Source organism: Pteropus vampyrus, unplaced genomic scaffold (genome assembly GCF_000151845.1).
Source record: "Pteropus vampyrus isolate Shadow unplaced genomic scaffold, Pvam_2.0 Scaffold125, whole genome shotgun sequence".
Taxonomy (NCBI): Eukaryota; Metazoa; Chordata; class Mammalia; order Chiroptera; family Pteropodidae; genus Pteropus; species Pteropus vampyrus.
In genome coordinates, this window is record NW_011888906.1 from 2307815 (window position 1) to 2318632 (window position 10818).

Below are 10818 nucleotides of genomic sequence, written 5' to 3' on the forward strand. Positions count from 1 at the left end.
ACAGATAGATGAATGGAAGGATCAGTTGGGTTGAGTGAGTAAGGATATAGAATTTTAGCATCTTTGAATAATTTCTTGCTTGGGCTACATGAGGTACATGCTTGTTTCTGTTGATACTTTTCGTGTCAGTGAAGAGTTGATTGACTTTTCTTGGAAACTATCAAAGATATATGACTCCTTTGGTCATAGCTGTGAACCTTAGGAGTTGTGACTGTGCACGGAATCTGGGTTTCCTGTTCTTAGTCTCCTCTAAAGATTGGGTTGTAGCCCAGGAAATAAAGCTGGCATTGTTTTCTCTCCTTTCTGCGTATCCCAAAGGATGCTGGGAGTTTTCGGTGGGTTGGGGTGGTAGCTCCTCTGGCCTGGAGGGCCCCCCACAACAGACTCCTCTGCCATTTCAGACCTGTGTGAGGAGGAGGAGTTCAAGGTCCTACTGCTGGAGCTAAAACACAAGCACGACGTGATCATGAAGTCACAGCTGAGGCACAAGTCGTCCTTGAGCCGGAGGACGTCCAGTGCAGGCAGCCGTGGGTAAGTCAGGGGCTGGGCAGCCAGGGGTTCCCATACATGCTCATGCATCTGGTGCCCAGATGCAGGTTCCAGCATCCCCATCTCTCCCTTCAGGAAGGTGGTGCGTCGAGCCAGCCTGTCGGATAGGACCAACCTGTACAGGAAGGAGTATGAGGGAGAGGCCATTCTGTGGCAGCAGCGGAGTGCGGCCGAGGATCAGCGGACCTCGACCTACAACGGGGACATCAGGGAGACCAGGACAGATCAAGAGAATAAGGACCCAGTGAGTGTGCCTCATGCCCCAGTGTCAGCTGCTGCCTTGGGAGGAGGACAGGGCCCCAGCCTAGTCTTGCCTCTTCATCTGCGAGCCTTCAGAAGGAGGTTAGCTGGGCTGGGCCCTTAAACCAGCTGGCTCGCCTCTGATGGTGGTAGCTCCTGTGGTCGATGAGGTGAGCCCAGGGTGGGTTCAAGCCAGGGCCAGGAGCTCCGGCGCACAGTGGAGTCTCGTAATCCACAGGGAGTGAGTGACGGCCGTGTGCCTGCTTGTGTTCCAGCAGATCTCATTTAGGGCTCCCGAGAGAAAGAAGTTCAGTAGGGCAGCCACCCTGGGAACTGAGGACAGTAAAATTTTCTTGGGGGGAGTGTAACAAGATGTTGAGAATTGTGCTCACCAGAACACATCTGATTGGAAGAAAGTTTTTGAAAAACTGAATTGGGTGCTGGTAGGACCTCCAAGAAGCCTACCCCATAGTAGCCAATGGTCCCGGGCTTTAAACTGCTTCCCTAAAAGGATGCTGTGTTGGTTTCCTAGGCGTGCTGTTATAAATTACTGCAAAGTTGAAGCTTAAAACAGCAGAAATTCATTCTCTCACAGTTCTGGAGGCCATAAGTCTAAAAAGCAAGGCGTCAACAGGGTTAGTTCCTTCTGGGGACTCTGCAGGGGAGTCTGCTCAAGCATCCCTTGGCTTTTGCTGGGACGACTCCAATCTCTGCCTGTTTTTATGTGGCCTTCTTCCTCATGTGTGTGTCTGTGTCTCTGTTTCCCCTTTTTAGAAAGACACCAGTCATTGGATTAGGGCCAACCCTCATCCAGAATGACTTCATCTTAATTTAACTAATTACATCTGCAAAGACCCTACTTCCGAATAAGGTCACATTCAGAGATGTGGGATGGACATGAATTTTGCGGAGATACTATTTAACTCAGTGCTGATGCACTCAAATCCATGCATGGCTGCTGTCTGCTGAGTAGGGCAAGCAAGTTTGGGGCAGAACAGAATGGCTGGAAACAAGAAGGAAGAGGCTGACCGTACCTGCAGTGGTCTGCCTTTTTGGTTCTTCCATCACACAGTGAGCAGCTGGAAACACTTCTAGAGAGTATTACTTTGGCAGGATGCAAAACGATTAGCTGCCTAGCATGCCCATGCATCTCAATGAGACCTTGCTTTCTTATATGAGCAGAAGGTCACATGTGGGCTGATCTCGCCAGCAGGAATGACAGTGCCTATTGAAGGAAATCCCAAGGCTTTGTTCCATCAAGTTCTCAAGCTTGGACGTTGGGGAGAAAAGAGTTGTAGATTGAAATCAAATCACATTTCAGATACCTCTCAGCCATGTTTTATTTATTTTTCTTTGTGATTTATATATTTCTTGGAGATCTTTCCAAGAAATGGAGATTCTTGGAATCTCAAGTCAGCACCTGGAGATTGCCTTTATTCTAGCCGCAGAATATTCCAGTGCAAGGAATTGCCATAATTTCCCACCTGCCTAACACTGACTTTTAGGGTTTGCTCTCCTGAGGAATATATCTGTAAAACAAAGTCCTAGAAATGGGCTTGCTGGTGCAAAATATGCAGTCTTTAAAAGCAATACAAAAAATTTTCTTTGATAATATGACATTGTCCTTCAAGGAGATTGTGACAGTTTTCATGCCTAGCTGTTTTTCCCACACCCTTGCCAACAATGAGTAATAGCAAACTTTGAAAATATTTGCCAATGTGATAGGTAAAAGTTTTGTTGTTTTAATTTTTATGTCATTAATTATTAGTGAGGTTGAATTGTTTCCCTATGTTTACATGCTATATTTTGCTGTGAGCTATATATTAGTGTCCTTTGTTGACTTCTTTTTTTTCTGTTGGGTAGTTGTGTTTTTTTAAATGGACTTCTAAGAGATCCTTATTTATTTGGAAAATTGGTCTCTTTTCTGTCATATATGATGTAGATTCTTTTTTCAGTTTTGTCATAAGTCTTTTGACTTTATGGTAACTTTTGCTAGGCTTTATATTTTTGTTACTATCAAATGTATCTACCTTTTTGTTTGAAGTTTCTAGGCAACAGCTACTTTGAAAGCTCTTTTTATCCCGAGATTTCTGGGTATAAAGGACCTCTGGGTAAGAATCTCTGCCATTTAGAGTAGAGAAATGCTGGAAATGCAGAGGAAGGATTGCAAGTGACCAGAAACCCAACTGAAATCGACTTACACACAAAAAGGAGTTTACTGGCTCATGTCACTGGAAAGTCTGGGCCCAACTGGATCCAGGGGCTCATCATCAGGAATACAGTGTCTGTCTGTCTGTCTGTCTGTCTGTCTCTTTCAGTCTTCCTTCATGTTAGCTTCACTGTCAGGTAGATCCTTTGATATATATGGTGCCTCCAAAGCCCAATACCGTACATCATTCTTACCACCCTCAATTTCTATAGAAACAGAACTTCTCTTTCCCAATCATTCTAGCAAAAGTCCCAGGGTTAGTCTCATCGAACCAATTTCAGTCAAGAACCCATGCCTGAACTAATTCCTTTAGTGACTATGCTGACTGTCCAGGCCTGGTTCATGGCCCAACCCCTGGACCAAGGATGGGGCTTGGTCAGCTCTACCAAAACACATAGGTAGGTGAGTTTCCCAAAGCAAAATGGAGATCCTATGACCCAGGTAGGGAAAACAGATGGAGGACAGGTTCAGACAATAATGCCTTCAGCAGGGGTGCAGATGGGGCGTGGGTTCAGATCCTCCAGCCGCCTGGTAATGTTGTTCTTTTACTCTTAGAACCCCCGGCTAGAGAAGCCCGTGCTACTCTCTGAGTTTCCTACCAAGATCCCACGAGGTGAAATGGACGTGCCTGTTGAGAATGGCCTCCGGGCCCCGGTCAGTGCCTACCAGTATGCACTGTCCAACGGGGATGTGTGGAAGGTGCACGAGGTGCCCGACTACAACATGGTCTACAGCAGCCCTGGTGTGGCCAATGCCACCCCACCCTGGAGTGGCTACAAGGAACAGAGTCCCCAGACACTTCTGGAGCTGAAGCGGCAGCGGGCTGCAGCTAAGCTGCTCAGCCACCCCTTCCTGAGCACCCACCTGGGCAGCAGCATGGCCAGGACGGGCGAGAGCAGCAGCGAAGGCAAGGCCCCCTTGATCGGAGGCAGAACTTCACCGTACAGCAGCAATGGGACATCAGTGTATTACACGGTCACCAGCGGAGATCCCCCACTCTTGAAGTTCAAGGCCCCCATGGAGGAGATGGAGGAGAAGGTCCACGGCTGCTGCCGCATCTCCTAGTCACCATGTGATGGAGGAAAGAGATGCTTCAGGGACGGGTCCTTGGAATCCAGGCCAGCCCAGCAACCCTGGCTGGGGAGGCTTCAGAGGGCAGCTGCGGGGAGGTGGACTCTGCTTTCCTGAGGAACGCTGACCCCACCTCTCAGTTAGCTGCCCATAGCACCACCCCTTCCTATGGTTCTGCTTCCTGCTGCATTGTCTGCTATCAGAAACAAGGCCTCTAGTGGCTTCTTGGCTCACCCTGCTGTCAGAGTTTGGGAGGGAGGGCTGGGATTCCAGTTCTGTTATTGGGAAAGGCTTCTCTGGACCAGTACTCACATGTCACACATCAACACATACACACACCCATGTACACACACGCTCAATCAACATGTGTGGGAATGATAGCTGGGCTCATGGAAGCAGGTGGGACTGAGAATTTGTGGACTATTCCCCCCAAAATTGAGGTTAAGACTCAGAGTTATGTCACCACTGCCAATGTGACTTTAGCAGGAGAGGAGGCCTGCTCAGCTGAGACCCAGAGTCCTGCCATGTTCTGGGCCACCATCCACATCAGGCAGAAGCAGGAAGTCCTCTCTGTGTTCAGAGGGAGCCATGAACCCACCTGGGTAGATGAGATACAGGCCTTCTCCCCACAGCCGTGCTCGTGCCAGGAGCCAGCTGTGTGACCACCCAGAGGTCAAGGTAGAAAACCAGGCTATTCCATTCCTAGAATAATCCAAATCACATTTTGCAATTGGATGGAAGCATCAGAAAGTGGAGGGGCCAAGGAACAAAGTGTTTCCAAAAGTGCATTTGATAAAGGAATTCTTTTAAGATGCAAAACTCTAAGTGAGAGGTAACTGAATTTGGCTGCCTTCATGGATAGTCTCTTGGTCACTAGGTTCTACTGACTGGTATTGGAAAATGAGCTCAGGGAGGAGCTTCAGTTGGTAGGGCTTTTCCAAGAAAAGTGAGTTCATGTTGGTAATTTCTACAGACGTGTCTGGTAACCATGGCAGAGCCCAGGGCCCTGGCTGATGTTTGTGAATTTCCAGACAGTTTCAGTTCAGCCTGTCTCTGCTGGCCCTCCTTAGACTGAGCCATCAGAGTGAGCAGTGAGGGGCTGGCTGCAGCTGCCCACCCATCCCAGGCCTAGCTTTGCCTTTTCTGGAATGCTCGGTGAGACAAGCTTGTCAGTTGGCCCTTGTGGGTTCCCGCCTGGCCCAGGGGCTCCCAGCCTGCTCCAGCCGGAGTGGTGATGCCCCAAGGCTGCAAACCCAAGGTGCCCATGGCCAACACCCTGCATTGCATTCAGAACAGTGGAGTTGGGACTAGAGCTGTGTCCCACCCAAGCCCTACAACTTTATAGGCCCAATCTCCCTGATGCTGGGGAGGTTGGACCTCCAGGGGCAGGCTGCCCATCGCCTCTCCACACATTCTCTCATGAGCCCCTTTGAAATTGTCACCATGAGTTAGGCGCTGTCCATAGGCTCAGCCAAAACCTATTGGTATAACTAACAAGCAGGTTTGGTCCCTGCTCTGTGAGCCTTTTATTTGTCCTAAAACTACCTCTTTAGAGCTCTGAAGGGGCCCCCTAGATCCAGATTCTGTGATTTGGGGAACAAACTGGGATTCCCTTTAACCCTCTTCTTTCTGAGCCTATGAAAAATTCTCCCTGAGAGGCACCTGGGCCACGGGGCTGGGGCTGGAGAAGCCCCGCCTTTTGCCACAACCCTAATGGGTCTGCTCTTTGTCAGTCTCAGTCCCCACTGTGGACCTCGTGGCCCCCATAACCCACAGAGGGAGCTGGGTCCCTGGGAACCTGGCCGATGCTTTACCAAGAGCAGGGCAGCTGGCCCAGAGAGCATGGGGCACAGGGGGAGTCACTGTGCCCCTGGTGGCTCTTGGATGCATGGAGGGTCAAAGCATCAGGCCACCTACACCCCAGCTCCAGGACAGATCCAGTCTAGGGTGGAGGGGCTGGTCAGGGGATTGCAGACAGATGTATATGATGCCTCCCACATCCCTGGGGGCATGGAGCAGGCTCTCTAGCATATCAGCCTATGGCTGGAGCAGGGCAGGGATGATCTAAAAGACATATACCTTTGGCTTTAAAACAGTGTTCAGATCAGACTAACACTGAAATTCCTCTTGAGCCGACTTAAGCTGCAAGCTGAGGAGCGCCGAGAAGCCACAGCTCCTCAGGAGAGAGCTGTGCAGGTTTTTGGATCTCTTTGCTCAGAGGCCAGAAACTGGAGGTATTTATGGCCCACTCTGAGCCCTTCTGGCCACGCCCTCTTTCTCCCTTGCTTCCTGCCTCCTGGGCCATTCTTCTCCCACCCAGAAGGCTGGGAACTCCAGTTCATTCCCCAACAGGAGCCAACTGCAGACTCTTGGGCACTAGCTCACATTTTCAGTCAGGGATAAACCATTCCCTGTTAGGGCTTTAGGTGCCTGGGGTACTTTCCCTGTTCGCTTCTTGGGTATTGAAGGAAAGGCTGGGGCCAAGGTCATCCATTTATTCACTCATGTAGTTTATTGAGTAGCTGTGACATACCAGGCACTATGTTAGGTTCTGGGGATGAAAGAGGACCGAGACAGAGTGAAGAGACTGCTCTCTACAGTGGGTGTTAGCAGCAGCCCATTCAAGTCACCTGAGACAATGACTGTATTCTGGCCCAGCATCACTTTGCTTTTCAGTTCCTGGACTCCCTAGAGTATGAATCCTATTAGGTGGGAAACAGCTGTCATGGCCACCCCTGGAAGACGTTTGCCACTAAACATGCTGGATCTTGCATTCCAGGCAGACACCGTCCCAAGTCCATGCGGAACTCTCAGGGGTAGAGCTGCCTTCAGGCCAGCATCTTTGGGGCACTATATAATAGCAGTTTGAGGTCAGTGTCTAGGAGAATAAGGAGTGGAATATACTGTCCAGTGCATCTCAGGTTCTTAAACTCAGTGTCTCTTGCTCATTTTTGGTCACTTATGTAGTCTTCCTGCCCCACCAATGGGTACTGGGAGGGAAAGGAGCTTCTCTGTTAACATTGAAGCCTTTCCTCATGATTCTGCCTCTTTTCCTGGCAGGCATATAGATCAAGGGGCTGGGAGAAAGCTGGCAAGGTCGGCCAGATGCCCAGCTCCTGCTGAGACCCAGGTCTAGTGGTAGTTCCTGGCAGATTAAAGGAGGTTACTTCCCAAGCACGTGCCACATGGCTCACTGTGAGCTCTGGCCCTTACTACCATCCTATGCCCCAGACAATTGAAGATTGGCGGCTATCACCAGATAGTCATCAGTGGCTGACCAGTACCTGAGGGAAGGTGAATGAACCCTAGACCCAGGTCTACTGAAAACTTCAGGATGTAATTCTCCATCAAATTTGCAGCATTGATGAAACTGCACTGTTTGAGCAATTTAAATGGCCTTGGAAACTTAACGAGGGTGTGTCCCCTGTCCTATCCTACCACAGTTTTCTGGCTTTGTAATAACATGAGACCATTTGGGTTATTGGTATCAGATACCATTTGATCTTGAGTGTCTCTCCCACCTGCTTTCCCAGAGCAAGATACCGGGGCACTTTCCAGAAGGCGCTCCTTACAAGATGATCAGAAGGACCATGTTTAACTCTTGCTGTTGTAGCCTGGGGGACAACTTCCCCTTCCCCAGGGCACATAAGAGCAAAGGGTCATGTGGTCAGTGGATAACCCCACAGAAGTGACCCTCTTTGCCAAAAGCTATAGCCCTTTCCTTGACAAGAGTCTCTCGCTGGCCAGTTGGCCAGAGGGCCTGCTTCCTATGGGCACATAAATGCCGCAGTGCGGGGCCGGGCTCTGCGCACCCAGGAAAAGTCTGCAGACCCCCAGCCCTCCGCAATAATTCACCAGACCAGAAGCCACTGATGTACAGAGAAAACTTAAGAAAAATGTATTTTATGTGAAAAGAAGTTAACTCTGTATACTGTATCAGCAGCTTTGTGTAAAAAATGGCAATCAAGAGAGTCTAATATATTTAAAACGTTTTTTAAAAAAAATCTTCGCAGATCTTTGATATTGTATTGAAGTCACTTACAGGTAGCTCCTCACCATGTGGCAGTGGTGGGCCTCATGTCCAAGATCATGGCCCAATCACATCCCAAAGGGGCATGTCCCTGGAGTTGCTTCCAGCTGCCAAGGCCTGTGACAGAATTCGCTGTTAAGAGTTTTTAATTAAAATTATTAAATTCCTTTTAATAACACCTGCTAGTGTGGCTGTGGTCATTGCTGTGAGCTTACTTGAACTGTACTGACTTGAATTCACAAAAAGGTAATGATGCCTAGAATAGAGGGTGGGGATCCCTGCCTCCCCCCTCCTCCCGTCCCCCTCCCCATCCCCCCCCCACACAGAAGGTTCTCCCAGGAGGCCCCTAATGCGAAGGGAGCTCTGAGGTCTCAGCCATGGAGCAGATGTCTTTCTAGACTGGGAGGTTGTAAAACCTGATAAATCCAAGTAAAGATGGATGACCTTCACTCTGTCAATGTCTCCTTTAGAATTAGTATGGAGCCCTATAATAGTTCATATATATATTCACACTTTTAAAAGTTTGACGATATTTATATGTAACAGGGCTGTCCCTGTGCTCTATTCTGTTCTTGGAATGCACCGACCTGTCTCATTACCCTCTTCCCCCGACCTCACCCCAGTCCTTCTCCTCAAATAGCTTATAGTGAGGAGGTAAAATACTATATACTTTTTCACATTGTTGCAACAACACAGCAGGTGAGCCCCTGGTTATTCTCACTTTTTCCCTCAGGCAATAAAAGCATTGACAAGCTGTGTGTTGCACAGCCCCAGACCATGGTCCTTGTCTTTGTCATTTGCAGACATTTGTTGGTGTCCTGAAAGAGAATGGAAAGAATGCTCTCTTGGATTCTTCTGGACACTGGATGCCAGAGCAGGGACACATGGAAGGCCCCACACTTAGGCTTGAAAAACTTTACAAACAGGCTGGGGGTGGGGAAAGGATGGGAAGAACAGAGGTATTGACTATTGGGTTTAGCACTGTGGAGCTCATGATGACCTTGATGAGAGGTTTTGGTAGAGCAGAAGGAGCACACGCTTGATCGGGGTTGGAGAGAGAATGAGAGGAAGACTGGAGACAGCATGTGTAGAAAACTCATTTGTAGTTTTATGCTATTAAGATTAGCAGAGAAATGGGGAGGAAGCTCCAGAGGAATGTAGGGTCGAGGGAGAGGGTTTTAAGATGAAAAATATTTCAGCATGTTTGATGGGAATGAACCAGTAAAGAAAGGAAACGATGATCCAAGAGAGAGGAGAGAATTACTGGAGAGACAGGTTAGCAGTAGAGGGTCTGAAAGGTGGGGCCTAAATGCAAGGGACAGCTAAGCTGATTGATAGTAGTAACAGAAGGCTCAGTACGTAGGCAGAGGTGAGGGTGGGTAGGTTAAAGCGGTGGGAGAATGTGGGAGTTGTCTCTGCTTCTCAGTGAAAGAGGAAGGAAACTCTAAGAATAAGAGTTAGAGATAGCGTGAATGAGGGAAATGTAGGCTAGCAGGCGACGTTAAGGGCCCGCTTGACATGATAAACTTAAGGCACAACCAGTCAGCCTGGTTATGTTTTCTTTCCCCCAGTATTGTATGGCTGCCCGGGTGCAGGTGGAAAGTAGGTGGAGAGCAGATTTAGGTTAACCAGGATTTCGGTTTTACCAGGCAAAAAATGATGAAGTGAGAAAAGAGAAAGCTACACAAAGGATAAAGGAGACATGGCTGGTCACGCCCAAGCTCTGAGAGCCCAGGAGCAGCGCGGTCATTGAGCGTGGGAGCTGGCTCCAGCCGCTCCTCCCTGTGCCTAGGTCTGACCGCCCTGCGCCTTGCAGGGCAGTGCTGTAGGGTGAACCAGGAGGGGGCGCGCTAGGATGGCAGGGGCTGAGCTCTCGGGCTTCAGTTCGGGCTCCGCTGCCTGTGCCACCGCCCCTGGCCGCACAGCCACTCAGGCCCATCCCCTCTGTGGCTGACTGTGAAGAGCTTCAGGATCCAAGCCTCGGCTACGTCGGAGCAGGTACAGAATCACCACATTAAAGTTCCGCGAAGCAACCCCAAACGAGAGCTTGGGCGTGTCGACCGCTGCTGGCAGCCAATGCGGAGGCGTGGGGCGGGGCCGGCAGCGGGGCAGCCAATACACGTCAAGGGGCGGGCCGTGGCGGCGTGCGCTGCGCCCGGAGTCTGCCGTTAGGAGAAGGCAGCCAATGGGAGAGCCGGGGCGGGGCGGCGCGGCCAATGGCGCGAGCCGGTTTGATTCAAAGGTGCTTATAAAGAAGACTGCGGGTCCACCCACGCCGGATCTTGGTGGGTCGGAGCACCGCCATGGCTCTCCTTTCTGACGGGTTAGACGAGCTGCCTGCCGCCTGCCTGTCCCCGTGCGGGCCGCCCAACCCGGCTGAGCTGTACAGCGAAGCTCAGCGCCTGGCGCTCGAGGAGTTGGTGGCCGGCGGTCCCGACGCCTTCGCAGCCTTCCTGCGACGCGAGCGCCTGGGTCGCTTCCTGAACCCCGACGAGGTGCGCGCCATTCTGCGCGCGGCCAAGCGGCCGGGCGAAGAGGGCGCGGCGGCGGGAGTCGAGGACTCCTTTGGCTCATCGCACGACTGCTCGTCCGGCACCTACTTCCCCGAGCAGTCGGACTTGGAGCCGCCGCTGCTGGAGCTCGGCTGGCCGGCTTTCTACCAGGGCGCCTACCGCGGCGCCACGCGCGTCGAGGCGCATTTCCAGCCCCGCGGCGCGGG

The 10818-nt window shown here is 50.7% G+C and overlaps 2 protein-coding genes across 2 annotated transcripts in view; both read left to right on the forward strand.

Moving 5' to 3' along the window:
- Positions 1-8244, forward strand: part of PPP1R16B (protein phosphatase 1 regulatory subunit 16B) — a 101514-nt gene extending 93270 nt beyond the window's left edge. The window contains exon 11 of the mRNA XM_011366603.2: positions 3554-8244. Within this exon, the coding sequence (XP_011364905.1) occupies positions 3554-4063 (510 nt within the window). The 3' untranslated portion in view covers positions 4064-8244. The remainder of the gene's footprint in view (positions 1-3553) is intronic.
- A 2112-nt stretch (positions 8245-10356) lies between these two features.
- FAM83D (family with sequence similarity 83 member D) overlaps positions 10357-10818 on the forward strand; it is a 22178-nt gene continuing 21716 nt past the window's right edge. Inside the window, exon 1 of the mRNA XM_011366604.2 lies at positions 10357-10811. Coding sequence (XP_011364906.1) covers positions 10403-10811 — 409 coding nt within the window. The 5' untranslated portion in view covers positions 10357-10402. The remainder of the gene's footprint in view (positions 10812-10818) is intronic.